Source organism: Talpa occidentalis, unplaced genomic scaffold (assembly GCF_014898055.3).
Source record: "Talpa occidentalis isolate TD23 unplaced genomic scaffold, MPIMG_talOcc4v2.1, whole genome shotgun sequence".
Classification (NCBI taxonomy): domain Eukaryota; kingdom Metazoa; phylum Chordata; class Mammalia; order Eulipotyphla; family Talpidae; genus Talpa; species Talpa occidentalis.
This window is the reverse complement of record NW_026555331.1, coordinates 66,310,485-66,336,678: the sequence shown is the minus strand read 5'-3', so window position 1 is coordinate 66,336,678 and position 26,194 is coordinate 66,310,485. Positions and strand designations below refer to the sequence as shown.

Sequence of the window (26,194 nt, the reverse complement as noted above, 5' to 3'; positions counted from 1 at the left end):
TCCCAAGCATCCAATATATTTTGAATGCATCCTCCCTGTTTGAAAGCACTTAAAAAAGATTTTTTAAAGGATCCTACTGGCTTTTGGTTTTAGAATTATTTTGGAAAATTTCAAACAAATATAAAAAGTAGAAAGGGTATGCACTGACTCCCTGTATACACACCTCTCACTTCTGCAATGATAAATTCACAGCCAGGCATGTTTCATCAATGCAATCTATATCACCACCTAGACTCTTCGAAACTCAATCCTATCATCACATTTGTCTGTTTACAAATACTTCAGAGTGTGTGTGTGTGTTAAAAGATGCTTCTTGCTTTTTCTAAATGCTATTTCTCCCAACGAGCTAGTGTTTTTTACGTTTTCACCCAAAAATAATAAACAGAATTATCATGTTCATTAGGGAAATGCATACTAATCAGAAAGTAAGACTCTGTAGAGTCAGTCAAGTATAGCTAACATTTACTTCATAAGGACGTTAAATGAGATGAATTTTATGAATTGCCTAACTTATTTAATTGCTGTGTTCATTCAGTGGCTTCTATTATCACCACACTAAAATTAACCATTAATATTAATAATTATTTTTATTATAAATCATTACATATCTTTAATTCAACTCTTCTTAATGAAGATAACTGGTCTTTTAAAATTCTATTTTCTTCACTTACCTATGTAAATCAAAGCAAAATTATGTATTTGACAGAGCTGAGGCTTGATAAATGCCATTCTTCCCCATCCATCTTACCTCCTTTGACCTGAGTTAAATAAGTCCATGTGGCTATCATGATAAACAAATTAGGTAACAATGAGAAAGAAATGCTTTTGTCTTTATAAAACTTTTCTGTACTTACAATTTTCTGCCGCCTGTTTAATTCCAGGTTCATCCTCTTGTGACTCCGGCGAAAGCCCAATTATATCAAACCTAGAAAATAAAAGAATAATTTTATTCTAAAATAATGTTCTCCTGGCAAGTATATTTTACTAAATTCATGGTATTTTGGATATAAAAGGCAAGTATATTTTACTAAACTCATGGTATTCTGGATACAAAGGGCTAACCAAAGAAATTCTCTTAGAACATGAAAATCAAAATATGTACAGAGGTCAAGCAATTAACTTAAATTCTTTTCATCCTAATTAGAAACAGATTCTAATGTGAGAGTCAACATGCCACACAATTTCTGGATAAGAACATTTAATCCAATCTTATAGTCAAGTGGTAATCTCAACCAACACTAAAAAGTCTGTAATCAATTCTAGCTAATCATTTCCCTTTCTACTGCATCATAAGTCAATACAATGGATTAGTGCTACTTTATCAAGTCACTCTTGAAAATAGGTATTTATACTGATCTCAACCCATATTCTGCCAAACTTTCCACCATTATACTCAAACCAGAGAGCAAAGGGAAACCTTCCTTTGGTCCTTTCTACTGTTCTCTCTTACTCATATAATCTGATTATGGTCTTCAGCAACATTGCATAGAAATTTTAGTTCTAGATGGGAATTTTGCCAGAGCAGGAAGATTTAAGAATCAAAGTGCAAGTGGGGGCAGAACCTCACAGAAGTTGCCAAAGATAAAAAAGAAAGTTAAGAAAAAATGTAGATTAAAAAAAAAGTTCAGGGGTAAGAAGGAACAGTAGAGAGTGCAAGACAATAGACTATACCCTAAGAACAAACAGTGTGGATACAGGAGGGAAGCAAACTCAGAGATGGAACAGTTTCAGCTGACAAGGCCAAAGAAATGACTGTGGGTAACTAAAGTTGAGAGAAGAAAATGTCACTAGGAAAGAGAAGGGTCAAGGAAGTAAAAAGCCAGTCTAGGTCATGAATTGACCATTTAAATGGGACCCTTTGTGCTCAGAAAATAGTGTCAGTTCTTTGTTCCTCTGAGCCACTTCTAGACTGTGATTTCTTCCACCTGCTTTCTCAAACACCTGCCATCAGGTCCTTTAAAAAATGATGACTTTGTGCTCACTTCAACAGCACATATACTAAAAAAAAAAAAAAAAAGATGACTTTGACACCTGATTCATATTTTCATTTCCTCTCTACCTCCTGCTGCCATAAATGGAAAAAAAGAAATCACAGTCTGGAGGTGGCTCAAGGAACAAAGAACTGACTCTATTTCCTAACCATAAAGTATACTGGGAACGCAAGAACAGTGAGAGTAAAGAAATGACTTCCTAAAAAATTTGACAGCTCTCTAGAGGTTGGAAGGATAATGATTTTATGTCTTAATCTGTGTACATGCCACATGGGGTTATTCAAATATTTAATTACCAAAATCAACAAAGGTATATCTAGAAGAAGAAAATATTCTCTACAGTATTTCTATTTACCCATTTGCTCCTGTTTCTCCATCTGTTTGTGCAGCTCCTCAAATTTTTTATCCCTGAATCTAAACTATAAATGCTTATGACTGGAAAAAGGTTAAATTTAAAGTTAATTATAACTATAACTATGTAACAACATCACAGCTAATTAAAAATTGCTATATAGAAAAGCACTACTGATTTTAAAAAGTATAAATAAAAAGTTTTTATTGAATAAGTAAATTCCTACTTACCAAGAAGGCATGGCCATGTTCATATTTAATGTTACAGGCATAACTGGTCTACATGAGAAAGAAACAGCAAAATAAGAATAATAAAGCCTAAAACCTAATAAATCCCATCATATATACAAGGCTTACACAAAACTAAAGCTACAATTTTCACATATGAGCTGTTTCACTGCATCCACATCTGTAAAACTCTGTTCTCCATACCACCCAAGTGTGTTCTGAAGACAGGGCAGCAATGGGAAAGTACTAAGCTCAGCAAACAAAAAATATTTTCTTTTTTCAGTACCCTTACTTAATGCTCTCAAACCAAACATGTGAAGGGCAATCAGTAACCAAGATAATAGGAAAGGTATAAAATATGGTATTCTGGTGAAGGGGGTAAAGAGATAAGCAATTTATTGCACAGATACTGAAGCATCAATTCCTGTGTGCTGGTCACATTTTTCTTTATTTCTAGTTCTTGGGTATGTGACTGCTAGTTTTTAGGAGACTTCTAAATAAGTAAGGGAAATACAAGATTTGCCTAAGTGTTCATTACACCCAATTCAAGTCAATGATGAAAATTTTGCTGGATAATGAATTCATCTAGACACCACAGAAAAATAAATGTGCATAACTACATCTCATCCCTACCTTCCTGACTTATGAAATAAATGTACCTTAGAGATTATGAGGCCTTACTAAATTTCTTTTAGAACATAAACATCCTTGGGTTAGAAAATAGCATTAAGCCAAACTCAATCTTGGGGCCAACAACAATACTGTAAAAAATTCCAATGTAATCAAGAATTCTGTCTCATGCAAGTCAGAATAATAGAGGACACAGTTATCCTAGCCAGAGCATTCAGTTGTAGTTTACAGACATAAGATAAACCCTCTATTTCAGGATAAAGAGAGGAAGGAATGTTTTCTTACCTAATCTCAGACATTCCTCTCCTTCCATTCCCTTTTTCATGTTTATCAGCTCTACTGCTACTACTACTTCTGAGGATGAATTACTAACCTACTAGAATTTATCTAATCCCATTTGTGTTCTCCATGGCTACTGCTTTCAGTAACCTTTTTTATCTAAAACTTGCCAACTATATTGATTTTCTGAATTTACTGAAAACTTACATTTTTACTCACACATTTTAAGAATTCAAAAAGAATTCCTAATTTAAGAATTAAATTTAAATTAAATTTAAAATTTAAGAGTTCAAAATCAAATCTATCAGACTCCAAAGTCTGTGTTCTTTCTGTAGTATACCACATTACCTCAAAACAGAAAATGTAGGAGTATTTTCAACACAGTAAAGATTCTTCACAAACCTGACAGATAAATAACCTTCAGATGCCTCATGGATATATTTAGAACTTAACAGATATTTGATTGGCTAAAAGAAATTTCCTGAGGAAAAAAAATATTCAACATAACCAAGATAAAATTTTAGTTTTAAAGAATTTTTTATTTTAAACTCAGTATTTAAAAGATAAAAAGTTTATCTGAAAAAGCAAAATTATCACAATTCTTTCTTTCCAGATTATGAAGCACAAGCTTAAAGATTAAAAGTACTTACGCATGCGGGCAGATATATTTGATATGTGAACTTCGGATACCTGCAAAGGCTTCTGCCCATCCATGTCTGGTAGAGAAATATTTGAAACATGTCACTAGATATTGTTTTAAATCCCAATGAATTAGTAACAGGATAGTACTTTAAAAAAAAAAATGTTTTAATGATACTCCTTAAAATAGCTTAAGAGTATGGACCCCCAATGCATTAAAACCACTATCCTTTATTGCAGCACTATTTATAATAGTCATGATATGGAAACAACCTAAGTGTTTCAGAACAGATGAGTGGATAAAGAATATGTGGTCTATATGCACTATGGAATACTAGTCAGTGATCAAAAAACAAACTTCCATTGGTGGCAACATATAGAGCTGGAAGGGTTGATGCTAAGGGAAATAAGTTAGAAGGAAAAAAGAAAAATATCACATGGTTTCACTTATATGGAGAATATAGAAAAATCAAACAAAGGGTTACACCAAGACAAAACTTAAAAGCTGACCACATAAGATATGAGGCATCCATGAGAGGAGGGAACAAGGGTGGGGAGACATAAAAGTGGGGGAGAAAACAAGGGAATGCAGTAATGGACTATGAGTGCTTTGGAGGTAGAAGAACTACAGTGACCACACCTGAGGGGAGAAATCCTATACTGTCCTAAAATTAAATAAAATTTAAAAATAAATAAACCATTATCCTGAAACAACCCAATGGCTATCATCTAAGATTTAACTATGGATAAAGATAATCTGTCATGATTTCTAAAGAGCAATGTGGTTTCCTTCATATATTCCTACAGGATTTTATAAATTTTACAGAATACAGTTACACTTTTTTTGTATCTCTTTATAACAACAATGTGGCTAACAAAGTAGACATCATAAGTAATATAATTCACATTTTATATGAAGAAAAAGGGAGTAGGATCAAAACAAGGGTGGTGGGAATTTTATGGGGACTATATGATGAAGAAAATGCATACATTGTACAAAAATGAAAAATGATGTAAAAATATATAAAATAATTAAAAAATAAAAAGTGAAGAGACTCTATAGAATGGAAGAAATATTTGCAAATCATATTTAATAGTCTACCATCCATAATATATAAAGAGCTCTTATAATTCAAAGGCAGCCTACTTTATAAATGAGTAAAGAGCTTCAAAAGACATTTCTCCTAAGATACACAAATGGCCAAAAGTGACAATAAAGATGCTCAACATGATTAGGCATCAGGGAAACAACAAATTCAAGCCACAATGATACAACAGTCCATACCCACTAGAATGGCTATAATAGTTTTTTTTTTTTTTTTAAGATTTATTTATTTATACAAGAACTGGGGTACAGGCCAGAGGTGCAGGAGAGTGAGAGAATTCACCAGAGACAGAGCAGGGAACAAAACAGGTGGACGACCGAAAATACTACTGAGGGGAGCAGCAGGCAAGACAGGAGAGGTCTGCTGCGCCACGTGGGTAGCTCCCTGCCCGGGAATCGAACTGGCGTGGCAGAGGCTGCAGACAGCTTCACAGCGCTGCGCTCAACCCACTGTGCCACCGGGGAGGCCCATTTTTTTTTTTTTTTTTAATCACAAAATCACAAGGGTTGGCAAGGATGTGGAAAAACTAGAATCACTGAACACTGCTGGTGAGAATTTAAAGGGTCAGTCTGCTGTGAACAATAATTTGGTAGTTCCTCTAAAATAACCCAGCAATTTCACTCCTAGAGGGCTGATAGGCACTCAAACAAATCACATATGTAAAATTTATAGTGGCACTTTTCACAAAAGCTAAGAGGTGGAAACAACACAATGTCCATCAGTGGATGAATGAATAGACAAATGCTGGTATATAAAGAAAATGAAATATTATTTAGTCATGAAAAGGAATGAAACATTCATACTCTCAACTGGATGAACCTCAAAAACATTTTAAATGAAATAAACAGGTGACATACTATAATTCCATTTGTATGAAAGGTCTAGAATAGTCAAACCTGTGGAGACAGAAAGCAAATCAAAGGTTACCTACAACAGGATGAGGGAAAAAAGGACAAGTAATTGGGCGTAATTACATAATGGGTATGGAATGTATTCATGAGTTGGTAAAAACGTTCTAGTTTTGGAAGTGATGCCTGCACAACATGGTGAATGTATTTAATGTCAGTGAGCAGTTCACATTAAAATGTATCATTATGTAAATTTCACAATAAAAAAAAAACTCCAATTAAAACTGGCAAAGGACATTTCTCCAAAGATATACAAATGACTAATGAGTTCATGAAAGCATGCGAAACATTACTGTCACTAGGTAAATGCAAATAAAAACCACAATGGATACCACTTCACACCCACCAAGTGTTAACAAAGATGGGGAGAAGTAAGAATTCTCATATATTGTTGGCAAAATCATGCAAAGCTGGAAGAAGTATCATGGTACATGGTTTCTCACCCATGCACTAACAGCTACAAGACATGACTCAGGCTCAGAGTGCAGCAAGTATTTATTAACAAAGGGCAACTGAGTAAAAGGAAAGAATTTCTAAGGCTATACATGGCTATAAGTTCTATCCCAGATAGTGTCTGTAATGTCCAGTAGTTTAAGCCAAAAGTTGTTCATACAGCAATCTGAAGGCCAAGCTGCCTGCAACAGCAAATGCCAGACCAGACAGTGTTGGAGACAACAGTGTTAGGAGGCATGCCAGACATGCTGGAGGCAGGAGCAGCGATGCTGGAGGATCAGAGCAGCGGAAAGCTCTTACAGGCAACCAAATACAGGCGAATGATGCCAGTTAGTACTGGTCAGCAGGTGGTTAGGTTGAGGATTAGTGTTACAGCTCTTTAGAGACGCTGGGCACAGGTCAGTGGCAGACAGCTCTTTCAGAAGTGGTAACAGATCAGGTGCCAGTTAACCGCTCTTCAGAGACACAGGGTATAGGCAACAGTACCAGTCAGGAAGTGATGTGTAGTGCCAGAAGCAGGAACAGCAGTCTAGCAACCTGGTGGTCAGGTGGAGATTTGAAGCAGAGGTCTTGAAGGTCTCAGAGGTTTGTATCCCTGAAGTGAAGGTTCCAGAGGTTTCCATGAAGGTCTTCCTAAGCAAATCTAGAAGTGTGTGTGTCTAAAGCTATCTGAAGCCTCAGGTTACATCCCCTTCAGGGTGCCCATCTTTCAAACTTGATTGGTTGTTTTTAAAACTCGGGTAAGCATGAGCTCAAACCTAAAAAGTCTGTTTACAAAACCCTATCAGTTTCAACTGAAATCCCATCAGCACATCAAACTTGCCCTATGCCAAGGTCGTCCATCTCACACTAGTGTGCAGGTAACTAGGGAAGCTCCACTGTATCTGGTTGCTGAGGAAGGCCCTGCAGTGGGGTCAGGCAAGCTCCACTGCACCCATGATCCAGGAGTTGTAGGGAGTGGGGGGGATCCCTTTACAATTTCCCCACTTTCAGGTCTTGTCACCATTTCTATGGTGTTCAACTGGACAAGCCTCCTGTTGCAATTTCTATAGGTAACACGTGTAATTATTAGGTGCAAAAGGGAAAACATACAATCATACAACTTATGTATACATTTGTTTTCAACCAAGCTTTGCCAAAATCGAGTTTATAAAACTGGGGAATACTGACAGCTGAGGTGTGTGTCACCAGACTGGAACTTGAGAGGTCGTAGAGGAAGACTTTTTGTTGCGGCCTTCTCATAGCCCGATGAACTGTTACAATTTTCTTACTGACCTGACCTAACTTAGGATTTAAAACTAAATAGGTAGCTCTATTATCCACCAAAAAGTCAATCAAATAACCCCCCCCACGTTAATAACTACCCAGCACTCTAATGGGGTTACTGGGCCCCAATATTCAACTAGACCCTTAATTTGGACAACCATTTGCCTTTTATCCTCCCTCTTTGTGCCTTCACACCTTTTACTTTGCCTATACTTTGCCCTGCAATGCTTCTCCAAAACCCTAGCTTTACTTTCAGGCCTGCATCAGCAACCAGATGCAGTATAGCTTCCCGAGCTCCATTGTGCCCAAACACGAGACAGCTGATGTCAGTGCAAGGCAAGCTCTGCCGCACCCAGATCCAGGAGCTGCAGGGAAGTATAGGAGCTCCTCTTGTACTGGTAGAAATATCAAATGGTACAGCTTCTTTGGAAAGCAGTCCAGCATACCCTTAAAAGGTTAAACACGGGGCCTCCCTGGTGGCGCAAGGGGTTAAGCAACACACTGTGAAGCTACCTGCAGCCTCTGCAGCACGAGTTTGATCCCCAGCCAGCCAGGGAGCTATCCACATGGCACAGCAGACCTCTCCTGACTCGCCCGCTGCTCCCCTCAGCAGTGTATTTCAGTCAATCTGCCTGTTCCCCACTCTGTCTCTGGTGAAGCCTCTCCCCCTGGCATGCCTCTAGCCTGTACCCTAGTTCTTGTATGCATAAATGAATAAATCTCTTTAAAAAAAAGATTAAACATGACCCAGCAATTCTATTCCTATGTTTATACCAAAGAGGACTGAAAAATTTTGTTCACTACATATTTAGACTGAAAATGGGAACAATACAAATGTCCACTGATTGATGAATGAATAAACAAATGTGGCATATTCATACAGAAGAAACGTTCATCGTGAAAGTAATGAATTACTAATACATGCTGTTACATGGATGAACCTTAAAAACATCATGTTAAGTAAAAGAAATCAGTTATAAGGGACTACATAGTCTATGATTCCAGTGATATGAAATGTCCAGAATAAATACATTTATAGTGATAGTAGATTACTGGTTACCTACAACTGGAGGCATGGGGGACTTAAGAATGATAAAAAAGTATAAGGTGTTTTGGTAAAGTGATTAAAATGGCTGCATTGAGTTGCATACTTCAAAATGGGTGAACTGTGGTATATCAATAAAACAGAGAGAAAGGGAAGGGTAAAGGAAAGGAGGAGGGGGACAGAGGGAAGAAGAGAGGAGGCCAAGGGTGGGCTGCATGTAGCTATCCCGTTTTAGCAACACCATTTGTTGACAAGTCTTTCCCTTCTATTATATGTTCTTGGCGCCTTTGTTGTATTAATAGATTAACTGTCCATACAAGTGGATTTACTACTGGGCTTTCAATTCTATTCCATTGGCTAAATCAGATAGTGTTGTAAATCAATGTTATCTCAATTAAAAAAAATTATGTGGGCCTCCCTGGTGGTGCAGGCAGCTATGCGCAGTGCTGTGAAGCTGTCTGCAGCCTCTGCAGTGCCGGTTCTATCCCCGCCGGCCTCAGAGCAACCCACATGGCTAGCAGACCTCTCCTGCCTCGCCCGCTGCTCCCCTCAGCAGTGTGTTTCATCAGTCTGCCTATTCTGTTCCCCGCTCTGTCTCTGGAGAATCCTCTCACCCTCCCGCGCATCTGGCCTGTACCCCATCACTTGTATAAATAGAATAAATCTTTAAAAAAAAATTATGGGGAACTAGAGTTTTAAAAAAAGTACTGCATGCGCAGCTGCAAATCAATTGATAAATTCTCTTCTACTGACCATACTCACTAGAGAAGTATTCAGATAAAACTCATGGGAGCTGGTCAAGTGTGGTCTTCTCTAGGATTCAGTTTCCCATTTAAAATGGAGCAGCCATTTTGAATATATATGGCTCCTCGGCTACATGCTGCTCATTGAATATCTAAACACTACTGACTTGGAGGATATTAAAGGGTACAAAAGATAAAAGGTTGGGGAAAAAAAGTAACTGGTTGTCCTAAGGTAAGTATGAAATTACTTGAGAAATATTTTCAAGGCGGGATTACTGATTTTACAGTAAGTATAAGTAAGTGTAAAGATATGTGCTGTAGGGACTCTTACAGTATGTATTACAAAACTATGTCAAAAAAACACTTCAATGGATATTTCATTTTTTTTTCTGTTCAACTTAAATTTATTATAGGCTTTCACCTGATAATGATATATTATTCAATGTATTTATTTTTTGGTTTAATAACCTCTAAATTTTGTCAAATATTTTCAGTAGAATTAGGAGTCCAGTTAGCTTTGCAAATGGTGTTATAATGGGTTATAATCAGCAATCTTATGCAGCAATGATACTTGGCACATGGGCTGCCACTCCCAGATCCTGGACCAGACAAGACATTTAACTAGTTTTTGCCATACTTAGATACCTTTCAACAAAGTACTTAAATAGCAGCATTTAAAATATAAAAACTATCTGCTACTCATGCAAAAGGTATTATATACTTTTGTATTATAGCTATCTCATAAAATGTCCTTTCCATGGTGGGTGCCAATACTGATTTTATATATACTGTTTCAATGTCTTTTTCTAGTTCTTAATTGTATTATTATACTGTATTTTCTACTTCAAGATTTGTATTAATATTAGGGGAAATTTAAGAAAATAATCAACTAATCATAGCTTTGGGAATGCAGCCATTAAAAATAACAGTTATAAAACACAATTTTCCAATCTGAATCCAAAAGGGAATAGTTTCAATTATGTTCCTGAAAGCATACATAGAATAAAATCTTGACCTTCCATGGCTTGCTAGTGTGACTGTCAGCCTTACTCCCTTATATTTTATATAGTGAAGTCACTTTATAAAGTTTACTGAGAAGACTTAAGTTAATGGTAACTCGGAAAACAATAAAATTTAAAAATTTTATGTTAATTTTAGAATTGTTCTTTATGTAGTAGAACCTTGACTATTTTCTATGTACAAAGAAATTTATATTGCTGACTTTTTGCATACTTTTTGGCATTCTGTACCTCTCATATATACATATATACTTTTGGGTAACAATAGAAAGCAAGAGTCAAATGCAGTAAAGGATAAGAGCTTTGGGATATAGATTTTGCAGTTCAAAGGTCTTCAGTTCCTTTTCAATAACTCAACCTAAATATAAATACAGTGCAGCTTGTCACATAAAAACTTAACCACGTATGACTTCACATACTATTTGTGCCCAAAATTGTAATCTCACAATCAGTATTATCATTTATATTTTGTGCTTTTTCCTACAATATGCTGCTACTCTTAACTACTTTTGCTTATACCACATAATCCACTGCTTTGTCCCTATGTACATGCCAAACAGTAACATTTTAAAGATAACTTTATCTTTACAAAGGATACAAAGATTAAGATATGAACTGTGTCCTCAGTTAGCCTACAATCTAGTAGAACACACCATCAAACTAAACTTAAGTGCTACAAAAAAATTATGAAGAATGTCAGAATATAGAAGAGGTTAAAATTAATTTCAGCTGTGGAGATCCAGAAAAGCTTTATAGAGGAGAACACTACAGTGGATTTTCTTTTATTCCCTTTTACAATTAGGGAAGAAAGTAAAACAAAGGAAAATAAAAAGCACATGTAGTGACACAATCAAGGAGGGGGAAAGAAAAACATTCGCTAACATTTTAATCAATACCCTTATATTTTTATGGGAAGATACCATTTAACTACAGTTTTAGAATATACTTTTTAGAGGCTGCTAGAATTATTTATCAAATTTTCTATTACTTGACATTTTAATTGGCAGAATGGATAAAAATACATGATTTACCTATAAGCTTTGTAAAAGAAACTTACTTGAGATCCAAAGACATAAATAGATCGAAAGTAAAAAGGTGGAATAGGATAATTAACCAAAAGAAAGAGTGGCTATATTAACCTCAGACAAAATAAACTTTAAATCAAAAACAGTTACAAGAGATAAAAGGAGGGGATTATATATCAAAAAAGGTTCAATACAGCAAGAATACACCAAAGGACAGATGGTCAACATATATGAAACCAAAACTGGGAGAACAAACAAAAAGCTCTACAATAATAGCTAGACTTCAATATCCCACTTATGATAAGCACCAGAGGAAGAGGACATTAACTAAGAAAACAGAAGATCTAACACATATACAGAGTACTCTATCCAAAAACAGGATAAACATTTTCTTCAGGGACATATGGTGTCTTTTCCAGAGCAGATCACGAGTCACAAGTTAAGCCTTACTAGATTTTAAAAGATTTACACGAGGGCCTCCCCGGTGGTGCAGCAGTTGAGCGCTGGGTTGCGAGGCTGCCCGCAGCCTCTGCAGTGCCGGTTCGATCCCCGGCCACCGGCAAGGGTCCCACAAGGTGTGCAGACCTCTCCTGCTGCCCGCTGCTCCCCTCAGTAGTATACTTCATCACTCTGCCTGCTCTGCTCTCCCCTCTGGCTCTGGTGAATTCGCTCACCCTCCCGCGCTTCTGACTGTACCCCGTGCTTGTATAAGTAAATAAATAAATCTTTATTAAAAAAAAAATATATACACGAAAAGTTATCTTCCTGGGCCACAACAGAATGAAGCTAAAAATCAATAAAGTAAAGCTAGGAAAGTCTCAAAATTGCAGAACTTAAATGACAAACTTGTGTTTTTTTGTTTTACTAACACAACACATACAGTCCAACTACTCAAAGTTAAATTTTTAGTTTTTTAGTATCTATACATAGATTTGTATAGATAGATTTAGATAGAAATCTATAGATTTACATAGAATTCTACAGATTTACAGAGAATTATGTAACCATTATCCCAATTAATTTTAGAACATGTTCATCAACCCAAAGGAAACCCTATTCCCATTACCAGACACTCCCATTTGCCTCATTACTGCCCAGACCCAGTAGTAAGGATGAAGCAGTAACACAATCTACCTTTTTTTTTTAAATTGAGAGAATAATGGTTTGCAACTATATGTTTTAGAAGTACACAATCTCCTACTTCACGTGTTACCTCACACCTACCACAAAAATACCTACACTTCATCACCATAGTCCACTGTGCTCTCTCCCCAATCAGTTCTTATTTCTACTTCTGCTTCTCCAGCCACAGCAGCCTCAGTTCTACCACAAAATTTCTAGATTTGTAATTAGTTTGGCTTGATCTGACCCTTTGGTTGGTTCCCCTATATTCCACATGTAAGCAACACCATCCAGTATATGTCTTTTTCCTTTTAACTTATTTTGCTTAGCATAATCCCCTCCTGCTTCATCTTTGTTGTCATAAATGGCAAAAGTTTACCTTTTTGATAGCAAAGTAGTATTCCATGGTGTATATGTACCAGGTCTTCCTGATCCACTAGTCTGCATTTGGGGACCTAGTTATTTCCATAGCTTGACAACTGTAAACAGGGCTGAAATGAACATGGGAAGTATATGTTTCCCTTTGATTTAGTTTTTGTATTCTTTGGATAGATTCCTAGGAGTGGAACTGCTGGGTCAAATGGCAGATCCATTTTTTAATCTTTTGAAAACCTATCACACTTTTTCACAGGGGCTGAACTGTCTACATTCCCCCAACAATGTAAGTTTCTTTTCCTCCACATCCTTGCCAGCACTTGTTTCAGATCTTTTTGATATATGCCATTCCCATTAAGTGTGAGGTAGTATCTCATTGCGGCTGATTTGCATTTTCCTGACAGTAAGTGATTTTGAGCATTTTTTCATGTGCCTGATGGCCATGAATATGTCTCCTTTGGAGAAGTGTCTATTTAGCTCTCCTACCCATTGTTTGATTGGGTTATTTGTTTTCTTTTTGTTGAGGTGTATGAGTTCTTTGTAGACCTTGGATATCAGACCCTGGTCACATACATGTTGTATAAATATTTTTTTTTCTATTCATTAGGGTGTTTTTTGTTTTAGTGATGGTTACCCACTTACTCTGTAGAAGCTTTTAAATTCTGTGTAGTTCCAACTGTTAATAATCACTATTGTTTTCCTTACTATAAGGGACAAATCCACAAAGATATCTCTGAAGCCTATGTCATGGAATGTTTTGTCTACATATTTATGGTTTCAAAACTTCCATCTAAGTCTTTTATCCATTTGGAGTTGACTTTTGTGTATGGTGGGATATAGTGGTCCAGTTTCATTGTTTTGCATGTAGATATCCAGTTTTCCCAACACTATTTATTGAAGATTTCCTTGCTCCAATTTATATTCTTAGCTTCTTTGTTGTAAATTGACTGTTCATATTAGCGTGGGTTTCTCTGTTCTCAATCTACTCCATTGGTCTGTTTGTTTTTGCTCCAGAATTGTGGTATAGTTAGAAGTCCAGGAATATGATGGCACCATTCTGCCCCCACCTTTTTTGGGGGGGGGTGTCAGGATTCCTTTAGTTATTCAGGGTCTTTTGTGGTTCCATCTGATTTTCAGTAATGTTTGTTCTATTTCTTTAAAGAATATCATTGTAACTTTCATAGGGATTGTACTGAATCTATACATTGCTTTGGCTAAGAGGGCCATGTTTATAACATTAATTCTTACAATCCATGAGCAGGGATAATCTTTCCATCTTTGAGTCTTATATTCAACAATGTCTTACAATTCTCTTTGCATAGGTCCTTCACCTCCTTTGTTAAGTTTACTCTGAGGTATTTCTTTATATAATTGTAAATGGGACTTTTTCATGATTTTCTCTTCTACCTCACTGTTTTCATATATGAAGGTAACTGACTTTTGTGTATTGATTTTGTACAGTCACTGCTGAACTGATTGTTTCACTTAATTTTTTAGCAGTCTTTAAAGTTTTCTATGTATATTATCATGTCATCTGCAAATAATAATAGTTTTATTTCTTCTTTCCCAATTTGGATTCATTTTATATTGTTACCTTGCCTAACAGCTCTAGCTGGGGCTTCCAACACTACTGAATAACAATACGTTGAATAATAATGGTGAAAATGGACATTCTTTTTTGTACCAGATCTCAGTGGGAAAGCTTTCAGTTTTTCACTACTGAGAATGATGTTAGTTGTGAGTTTATCATATACAGCCTTTATTATGTTGAGGTATGTTTCATCTAGCATCAATTTTTTGAGGATTTTCATCATAAATGGATGTTGAATCTCATCAAATGTTTTCTCAGCATCTACTGATACGATCTTTTCCTTTACTGATGTGGTGAATTACATTGAGTTTCAGATGCTGAACCATCCTTTTGTCTGTGGAATAAATCCTAATTGTTAATGGTATATAATCCTTTGAATGTATGGATGAAATTCAATTTGCCAAGATTCTGTTAAGGAATTTGTTCCTTAAGAAAATTGGTTTGGAGAGAGAGAGATAGTGTGTGCGTGTGTGTGCATGTGTGTGTGTGTGTTGTCCTTGGTCTGGTTTTGGTAGTACAGTAATGTTAACCTTAAGAAAAGGATTTAAAGGTATTCCCTCCTTTTCAATTTTTTTGGAAAACTTTGAGGCTAGATATTAGTTCATATTTGAAGGTTTGTTAGAACTTACTTATGAAACTGTCCCTAGACTGTTTTGGGGAACAGATTTTTTTTATTACTTTCAATTTTGTTGTATGTAATTGGTCTGTTCAGTTTTCTATTTCTTCCCTGTTCAGTTTTTGCTGGTTTTAAGTTTCTGAAAATTTGTACATCTCCTCTAGGTCATTCAATTTATTGGTTTACAAACGTTCATAGTTCTGAGATATCATAATTTCTCGTTTCTGATCTTATTTTTCTCCTTTCCTTTTCATTGTAAGCATAACTACAGGTTTGTCTGTTTTGTTTATTTTTACAAAGAACCAGCTTTTGGTTTCTTAATCTTTTGAACTGTCTTTTTAATTTTATGTATTTCTCCTTGATTTTTGCCATTTCCTCCCTTCAACTGGCTTCTGGTTTTGTTTGCTTTCTTTTTCTAATTCCTTTAGCTGAGAGAGAAGATTACTTATTTGAGCTCCTCCTTGTATCTTGAGGAGGTCTGTATTGCTTTATACCTCCCTCTTAGTAATGCTTTTGCTGTGTCCCATAATTTCTGGAATGTTCTGTCTTATCATTGGTCTCAAGGTATTTTTTAATTATCTTCTTTGATTTTCTTATTAACTCAAAAGTCACAGTAGTATGTTGTTCAGCCCCCATATATTAAAGGTTTTTCCTGTTGTTGTTTGTATGTTTGTTTGTTTGTTTGTTTTTGTGGTTGATCTCCAGTCTGATACCATTGTGGCAGAAGATACTTGATATGGCTTCAATCTTCATGAATTTAATACTTGTGACCCAACATGTAGTCAATCCTTAAGAATGTCCCACATGTACTTAAGAAGAATGTATATTCAGCTTTTTGTGGTCATAGTGCTCTACACATGTCTACTAAGTCCATGAAGGTTATTGTGTCCTTACTTTTTTTCTGGCTGAAATATGCACTGGTGAAAGAGGGGGTACTGAAGTCCCCTGTCAAGAATGTATTTTTCTTAATGTCTGTTTTCAGATTAGATAGTAATTGCCTTATATCTTTTTCTGCCCCTTTGGTGGGTATACATTGTTTTGTCTTTTTTATGTATTGTTCCCTTAATCAATATATAGTGTTCATCCCTAGTGCTGTATCTTTTAGCTGGATATCTACTTTTTCTGATATAAAGTGGCTGTCCCCACCTACTTTTGGGTAAACCATTTGCTTGTAGGATTGTTTTTCCAACCCTTATTCTGTGTTTGTTGATCTTGGGGACTCATCTATGTTTCCTGGAGACAGCAGAAAGTTGGATTTTTTTTTCCCTAATCCAACCATTCTGTGCCTTTTAATCGCTGAGTTCATTCCATTTATATTTAGAGTGATTACATATGAAAGTCTGCTACTGTCATTTTGTCCTTAATTTTGTGGTTCTTTCTATTCGGTTCTTTGTGTATATTCAGTTCTTTGTGTATATTCTGTTCAATTTAGACACGAGAGTTCCTTCGAACATTTCTTGGAGGGGGTTATAGTCTTTGCAAATTCCTTCAGCTCTGTTTATCTGAGAAGGTCTTTTTTTCTCCATCATATCTGAAAGCAAGTCTTTCAGAATAGGGTATTCTCGGCTGTCTGTTTTTAATTCATTAACTATTTTGATCACATGATTCTATTATTCCCTTGCCCATAATGTTTCTTCAGGGAAGTCAGATGTAAACCTGAGCATAGCTCTTTTATAGGTTATCTAAAAATATGGAATGCTTCATTAATTTGCATGTCATCCTTGTGCAGGGGCCATGCTAATCTCTGTATCATTCAAATTTTAATATGTTTGTGGCAAAACTGAGCACAAAATATTAAAAAAAAAACTTATATGAGAAAAAGGAATATGATCTTGGATTCTTATTCCAACTCTACCTCTACCTAGAAGTGTGACCTGACTTCATTCAGTTTAGTGGTTTTCCAAATTGTGATCCCCAAAGAGTAGCAGTACCATCTGGGATCCTGTTGGAAATGTAGATTCCTGAGCTCCATCCCAAACTTATTGAATCTGAAACTCTAGCAATTGGGTCCAACAATTAAGCCTTTCAGGTGATTTGGAAGCATGCTGAAACACAAAAATCAATGTCTCTCCAGAACTTGATTTTACCCTTCTTGGCTGTATTAGATGATTTTAAATCCAACCATACTGAACAAAAGTACAGCCAACAAGTTTCTAAGTCCTTTATTTTCAAAGTAAATAAAAATATCAAGAGATTTAAGAATTCTACACCAACCTTCAATTGACTAGAATCTTATATACAGAAATCTAGGCTTATCAAAATGTTTCATTCTATTATTAGAAAACAAAAGGAAACAAAACACGGACATGCCAAGATTTATCAGTCCAAAAAAGTGAATTTTAGGGCACCAAAAATTTCCATTACATTCACTATGACACAGTAAAATGGTGTGAAACTAAAAACTCAACGATTCTGTCCAGGTTTGCACAAGAAACACTATCCCCATCACGCTCCCAGCAGCACAATGTCGTTATAGAATCTCCCTTATATATTCTTATCAGAGACTTAATAAGCAACTGGCCAAAAGCAGAAAGACCCAAGGTGGGTTAGATTCTTAACTAAAAATAGCAAAATTAGGGTTGATATAAAGCTGGGATGGTCCACTTCTGGTTGACAAAGTATTTCAGCAGAGAAAATTGTGCAAATATACAGAAACACGTAAATGCGAGCAATTATAAAGTTAAAAAAAAGGCAGTAAGAATAACCTTGCTGTAGTTGGCTTAATAGTACACCCATGAAATTCATGTCTACCTGGAACTTCACAATGTGACCTTATTTGGGAATAGGTTCTTTGCAAATTCTGGAGTAGACATAAACAGCAGAAAAGGCCATGCAAGACAAGTTAAGAAATGCAAGTAGTCATCACAAAGATGCAGAGGATTTGCATCTTTGAAAGAGGCAAAGGATTTTCCCATACAGCCTTCAGATGAGCATATGCAGCCCATTTAACACTAAAAGTCCTTGATTTTGGACTTTTAGCCTCTTGAACTGCAAGAATAATCTGCTGCTTCAAGTTATATGGTTTGCAGCCCTAATGAACTAACATACAGGGTGACTGATAATTGTATGCCCTGACCTTTAATTCCTCATTCATTCACTTACTTATACAACATATAGTATTACTACACATCTGGTACTGTTCCAGTGCTGGACATATATTGTTTAGTTAAACAGGGAAAAAAAAAAAAATCCCTGTTCTCAGGTGAATTTTATGGAATGCGACATATCTCAATGAATTTTTTTAAAAAATTAACCTACACAGAGTTTACAAGGTAGTGAGCTATCCTTGTATCCCTTCATAAATCCCATTTTGCTTAGTCATTAATTTTTCTATTCCTTGTAATTAAATAATCCTCAAGTCACACTCTATAATTCTAATAGCTCTTGATTACTGAAAAACTTGCAAACAAAAGGTCAGAAAATACACCCATAATACCAATTCAGTATAATTTTTCAATCTTCTCCTTATTTGACTTCTCAGTAAGATTAGAACTTAACTACTCCTCTCCTTCAAACTTTGTTTTCTAAGCTTTTACAATCCTTAGCCTAGAAAAATCTCACATAAACTAATCAATACAAATTACTAACTCCTGGCACATATGGGGAGGCAAGTTTCCACTTAACATTTTCTCCTTCCCTATTACCCTCAACTAGAACTGAGTTTTCTGTTATCACATTTGCCTGTGGTGTGGGGGGTTAGAAGGGGAGGTTCAAGCATATGGGGCACCTGGAGTTGGAGAATCAGTGCAAACTCAAGATTTTTAATATATATAAAAACTGACAAAGCGATGTATATACAGGTGTGTGTGTGTGTGTATACACATTAATACATTACTAACTATGCCCAATAAAAGAGTCTAGAAGTAATGATGCTGATAATGAGCACACATAAGCACATAGATCTTGGTTCCTAATAAACAATTCTAAAGGAATCAGGGTTTGTGGAAAACTTAAGTCCAGGACTGAAGAAGAAAAAATCTGCAATGATCATGGAAAACATCTTGTACCAGAAAACAAAGAAGTACTCAAGGAATAATGACTACATGTCTTAAAGACTTAAAAATCAATCCACTTGGCTTGTAATGGCCAAGTTTAGGATGACATGAGCATCAAAATAATGGCTGATTTAAGATAAGACTAACCCCTGTTTCAGTCTAAGAGCTAAAGAATCTGTTAAAGTTTAAAAATGAATAAGTGAATACATGCATACATAATAAACAAGAAAAAAAGGGAAAACTATACCTCACCATTGTCTGTCAATGAGTAAACCTACAATTAATTCTTAAAAGATCACTGTTTAGCAACTATCACACCAAGTTTCAGGAAAAAAATCACTTATGGATGCTAAATTCAATGGTGAAAATGTGGTCAGAAATAGATATTTCACAGTATTGAAAATATTGTAAAATATTTTGAAATACAATATACTTAATAATCTTGTAAGAAGACTCTAAAGACCCTGTCTTAACCTAGTGATAAAATGCAGCATCACTAGCAAGACACCAAAGTCAACATACTATGCCTTACACTATAGATGGAGATAATAAGCACAGTTATAAATCTGTGGTGTTCCTGCCAAAAAGGTTTCATTCAGAAGGAGAAATAATGTAAATCCAAACTGAAGGACATTCTACAAAGTAATAGGTCTGTGTCAAAGTCATGAAAAGAAGACTATTTAAGGCTGAAGGACACTGAAGAGGCAAGATAACTAAGTACATTACATAACTGTAGATTTGGATCCTGGGCCCATAAAGGAAATTATTGGGTCTCACCAAGGAAATGTGAATGGGGTTGGTAGATGTAATGGTAGTACTGGATCAACATTACCTTCACAGCACTATGAAACTATCTGCAGCCAGTGTAGCAACAGTTAAATCCCGGCCAAGGAGTTGACCCACATGGCGCAGCAGACCTGTCCTGTCTTGCCCACTGCTCCCCTCAGCAGTGTGTTTTGGTCAGTCTGCCTGTTCTGCTCCCCACTCTGTCTCTGGTGAATCCTCTCACTCCCCCACACCTCTGGCCTGTACCCCAGTTCTTGTATGTGTAAATAAATAAATCCTAAAAAAAAAAAAATTACCTTCTTGACTAATGGCTTCATACTGTGATTATGTAGGCGTGTCCTTGTACAAACAGATTATTACAGCAATGAAGCATAATATGTCCATAGGTAATTATCAAATGTTTCAGAAATGTTAATAATTGGGTCATCTGGGTCAAGAGTATAAAGTTTAAAATAGTATTTCTGTAACTTTTAAGCAAATTTGAAGTTATTTTCAAAAGGCTTCAAATTTTTAAAATAATGACAGAATAAAACCCACTAAATAAGTCTGAACCCACACTAATAGAGAGATGAAAACTGATAAAAAGAATGACAGAAAACCACATCACAGTAATCAAGAATCAATGGATGATGTGATGTTTGATGCGCACTTTGAATAGTCTCAAAGTATTACCCAACAGCTTTTTAACTACAAAGGGTAAACAACTATTGTAGAGAAACCTAGAAGACATCACCTTAATCAAGTGAACCAAGTTAGTATCAATCTGGGACAAAGGACATCATTTTTCCTAATGTGAACCAATAACTAAGACATATAACCTACATGGTACTCATTAAAAATGTATAAACTGAATCTGATCATGAGGAAATGTCAAATAAACCTAAATTGAGGTACTATCGGATCTCTGCAAAGATGTCAGAAAATAAAGAAAAGCTAAGTAAGGAACTGTTTCAGATTAGAAAAGATTAAATGCAATGTGTAACTGGGAACTGGACTGGGGGAGATGGAGGAAGGTGCAGGATGGGATGAGGGGGAAGGGATGATGATTACTAAAAGAACTTTACTGGGACAACCTATAAAGTTTGAGTATGTAGTATATTAATTAGGTAATATCAAGTAAGTGCTACATTTCCTGAATTTGATAACAGGTATGTGGTTACATAAAAAATTCTACTGTACTTAGGAAAGAAATACTATAGTGTTTGGAAACAAAGAATCATGATATTACGCCTCCCCTGTGGCCCAGCAGTTGAGCGCTGGGCTGCGAAGCTGCCCGCAGCCTCTGCAGCGCCAGTTGGATCCGCTGGTCTAGGGTCCCACATGGCACACAGACCTCTCCTTCCGCCCATTGCTCCCCTCAGCAGTGTACTTTGTCTGACTGTTCTGTTCTCCGCTCTGGCTCTGGTGAACTCTCTCACCCTCCCACGCTTCTGACTGTACCCAGTGCTTGTATAAATAAATAAATAAATCTTAAAAAAAAAAAGTTTAAAAAAAAAATCATGATATCTGCAATTTACTCAAAATTGTTTAGCAAATACAGTAATATATTCAATAAACAGAGAGAAAAGAGATTGAGGAATCTGTATTATTATTCATACAATTCTATGACTTTGAAAACATTTCAAATAGAATATTTTTTAACATGCTATAAAAAATAGGTATATCTGGGTTGTAGGAGTTCAACTGGTTTTTCATTCTCTTCTCAATTATATTTGCATCTTGAAGTTTCAACAAAACATTTTCATAAACATAAGTCATTTTTATGTTGGAAGAACTGTGATCTCATGCAATATGACTTAAAAGGTATTTAATTCTTTGAATATGAGTTTCACAGTATTGTACATATTAGGAATAATAACATTTTGGTGGTCAGATTTGTTTCCTTACAGTAGAAGTTTTCAGAGTTTTAAACACGCTATAAATCTTCAAGAGGAAAATATGTCATATATTTCCTAGACACTAAAATAAAATATAAGAGGCACAACTAGAAAAAAGGCTTTTAATGAAGTAAAAAAAAAAAAATTGCCACCATAATACACATGCAGTACGAATAGTAGCAATCATAGAAATAGACATGTGAAGGAAACATTAGAATTAAGAAAATGTGGAATTTACAGGGTCTCCCAATCTTGGTAAGCCACAAAACATTTTTTTCATGAGGAATCTAAAAAAACACAGACTGCAAGACCACACAGCACACCTTGGCTGGTTCTGCAAAACGAACTTTAACAAGAAAAGAGCAGAAGCTGCCAATTTATTTCTCCATTGTCCTCCAAAGTAACCTGACAAAGGTACTTTAACTAGTTCTCCAAAAGTACTTTAAACATTAAATTGCCATTTGTCATATTGGTTGGTTCTGAATTTCATCACATATTTATGGAATTAATCTAGAGTCAACTTTTCTTTAGTGCTCACTCAGAAAGTATTTTTAAAACTGGAGACTAGTTTTTTACTAGTCAAACTGTCTTAGTCAAAATGTCATGGAAGTCAATATTTCAAATCTCACACTGTTCATTTCATTCATCATTTTTGCTCTTACTTTCAGTGTATGGATTCCGGCTAAGTTGGGTTCACAAATAAGCTTCCTACACTGAAGTTTTTTTATCTTGAACTAATTCTTTAGGCATAGCTCTCTTTATCAGGAAAGTTGAAAAATAGCCAAGTTCCTCCCCAGCTCTTAGCAGCAAGAGGGGGTTGCTTATAAAATAGAGCTTCTTTAAACCTGTTTAGCAAAATAAACAAATAGCAAAATAGATGTGTCATTTTCATAGATTACCTGACTGCCAGAAAGAGTTCTAAAACATTTTCTGACTTCACACATGGTATGTGTCATGTGCCTGTCTTTAGTATCATGAAATATAAGGGATTACTTTGACGAATTAATCTAAACTAACACCTATTTAAAAGATTTGATAATTTCTTGACTAATCATCTTCAGTTTCTCCCAATTTTGCAATTCTGTAACAACATTCACATTTTATCTAAAAAGCCTGAGTGAAAGATAAATCCATATATCTAAAGTCAGCACAACAAAATGATAAGCCTCCTAATAAATCTTTTCATGGCCTCCCCTGCCCTTTAACTGATTTTTTTCCCCTTAAGAGAACAGCTAATCTCTCAAGTACTGTTTTATATACATCACATTGCTATTATTCCCCTTATTAACATCAAATAGTTCCTCAAAACCTGTTCTGAAATTTTAACTCCTCTGGAGAGCTCAATTGCACTGTCTCCACAAACATTCCACCCATCTCTGGTATCCAGTACCCACTGCAACTCAAGGAGGAGTTTGCAATTTTAATGTTCCAGAAACAGGAGTTGAAAATGGGTAAAATTCAAGATGATGAGAGAAATTCGAGTGCTTTTCAAAAAAATAAAAGACTACCTTATTTCTGGACTTTTCAGAAATACTACTAGCACCATTTTTAATATAATACAATACAAGCATTCATAAATATTAAACCTTTGATTACTTGCATAGAGTTGCAGCCCTATTTCATTACTGTAACTAAACACACTACTTACCCTGTATCTCCCAGTCCATGAAGAAAAATCACCTGTAAGATAAGAGGAAAAATTAATAAAAGGTAACTGAATTAACCCACCCAGAATTGTCAAACTTGTATCTTTGCCAAAGTAGATACCAGAATTACACAACACTACCTTCAAGTTAATCGCTATGGACCTCTCTTTAAAGACAAAACTACTTCTCTCCTTGTAGTTCCTAAGATAATTAATGTGGGGTTTTAGCACTGGAAGTCCTAGTTACACATTCTTAAGAAGTGGCAAAGATCACATTCTAAGAAAAAGTTTGTCTCAACGAAAACCATGAAAATCACATATATAGCGCACATTTTCTCATTACAAAAAGGAGTTTTCGCGGGCAAAAATAAGCTTGCGATATTCATACACAAGTTTCCTGAAAAATGGCATCCCTGATCTTACAGACATTAAATATTCAAATTACTTTCACTGAGGACAAGAGTGCAAGACATGAAAATAAAGTGATTTTCTTGGGGGCTTAAGAGGTCTCCCATTCTCAAGGCAAAAACATGCTACAGGGTCACCGCGAGTCGGGGAGCGTCTCCACGGACGCGGTGACCCGGTAGGCAGGGGTCACAGTGGGTCCCGGGGGGGCCCGCGGCCGCAATCGCTCCGCAATGCAGAAGCTCCGGGCGGAGGGTGGGGCGAGGGCACTGACCCTTCGGCCCAGATCCCAGCGCTGTCCGGCCGGGGCGGCGCCGACACCACACCTCCCCGCAGCCCACCCCCGCCAGGGCGCCGCGCCCCGCCCCTCGGGGGCCAAACGGCCTGCGGAGCCCACCCCGCACGGGAGCGGACCCCGCGGCGGGCCGAGCGGCCCCTCCGAGCCCCGGACGCCGACGCTCACCGCAGCTGTGGCCTTCCTGGCGGCGGGCACGACGGCGGGCAGCGGGGCCGACATGTTATTGCCGCACATACACCGGCTGGTACGCGGCGCGCGTCGGAAGCGGAAGGGAGAGAGGGCGCCCGGCCACGGCCCAAGGGCGTGCGAGCGGAGAGTCCCGACTCGCCCCCGCGGGCGCGTGCGCGCCAACGCGGCGCCGCGCCGCCCTCCGTCGACTTCGCGCGCCCGCCTCGTTCCCAGCCGTTCCCCTCCCGCCGCGCGTCACAAAGTCCCGCTCCGCGGTCGGCGGGATTGGCTGCGGCGCCGCCGCGACCCTGGCCGACCTGCTCTGCCCGGCCCCCTCGGATCTCCGCGGGGCGGCCCGCGGCGCTCCTTCCCTCCGGGTGTCCGGGCCGCCCTGGGGACGGCGCTCTCAGGCCCGGGCCGGCCGCGGAGTCCCCAGAGCCTGGCCTGATGTTCCTCTCTCTAGTCACCTTAGGGAAAAGAAATAGCCCCAGAGCCACTCCCGCGAGGCCCGGGTACTTTGTTTCCTCCGTGTGGGTCACACATTTGTAAAAGTCAAACGATTGGTCTGAGAAGACCAGTGTTGTGTTTCCGCTGGGGACTAAGCGAGTGTGCAGATTTGTGGTTAACTCCCCGTCTTTGAACTTTAGCCCAAAAGGCAAATGTTCTATTGTCCCTGTGAGTCAACCAACTACTTCCCTCAACTGACCCATATACTATTTTATTGACAGATGTTGACTGAGTAGTGTAGTGATTCAAGCATGACCCTAGTCTGCCCCTTTCCTGGGCTTATCAAAAACTTGGTAGGCTCTGGAAGGAGGCAAGGAATACAAAACTTAGAGGCAAATGCCGTGACCTTCAGAAGTTTACAATTCCGTGGAGAATCTTAGAAATATATACAATCATGAGAGGAAGTGGGTTCACAAAACTTATGGGCTGGTGAACAGGAGGATCTGGGAGAGATGGCAAGCCTGGAGAGGGAATAAAACTTTGTGCCTTTTCCCCATACCTTGCTCTATGTACCTCTTCCACCTGACTGTTGATTTGTATATATTTTTTTAAGATTTATTTCTTTACGCATACAAGAGCTGGGGTACAGGCCAAAGATGCGGGGCTTGAGAGGATTCACCAGAGACAGAGCGGGGAGCAGAACACGCGAGCAGAGAGGGATGAAATACACTGCTGAGGGGAGCAGCAGGCCAGCAGAGGTCTGCTGCGCCAGGTGGGTTGCTCCCTGGCCAGGGATCAAACTCTTGCTGCAGAAGTTGTGGATTGCTTCATAATGCAGTGATTAACCTCTTGCGCCACCAGGGAGGCCCTGATTTGTATACTTTATAATAAATCAGTGACAAGTGAGAAACAGGGAATATATATATGTAGGATGTTCGATGTAATATAGGGCGGGAAGCTAAAGAACAAAAGGCTTAAAAAATAAAACTCCACTTTAATTCATATGCAGAATACTGAAAGATTGGGGTGGGGTCTTATTCATAGAACTTTTTACCATTCTTGGATTTAAATGCTGAAAATGTTAATAATGTTTCTCAAAAATGATAAAGTGAAGCTGATTTACTGAAAATTATGATGATGTGACTGACATTTTTAGTAGCAGTATACATTTATATCAGGCGTTTAC

The 26,194-nt window shown here is 37.3% G+C and overlaps 1 protein-coding gene and 1 non-coding gene across 2 annotated transcripts in view; both read right to left on the bottom strand.

Moving 5' to 3' along the window:
* Positions 1-24,711, bottom strand: part of LYPLA1 (lysophospholipase 1) — a 33,659-nt gene extending 8,948 nt beyond the window's left edge. The window contains exons 1-5 of the mRNA XM_037506617.1: positions 24,559-24,711; positions 23,694-23,725; positions 4,130-4,195; positions 2,574-2,621; positions 855-925 (exon numbers count right to left, since the gene is read on the bottom strand). Of these exons, the coding sequence (XP_037362514.1) occupies positions 855-925; positions 2,574-2,621; positions 4,130-4,195; positions 23,694-23,725; positions 24,559-24,627 (286 nt within the window). The 5' untranslated portion in view covers positions 24,628-24,711. The remainder of the gene's footprint in view (positions 1-854; positions 926-2,573; positions 2,622-4,129; positions 4,196-23,693; positions 23,726-24,558) is intronic.
* On the bottom strand, positions 17,072-17,177 carry LOC119251662 (U6 spliceosomal RNA). The gene has a single exon (XR_005126560.1). It is a non-coding gene; the product is annotated as a U6 spliceosomal RNA (small nuclear RNA).
* Positions 24,712-26,194: the final 1,483 nt, after the last annotated feature.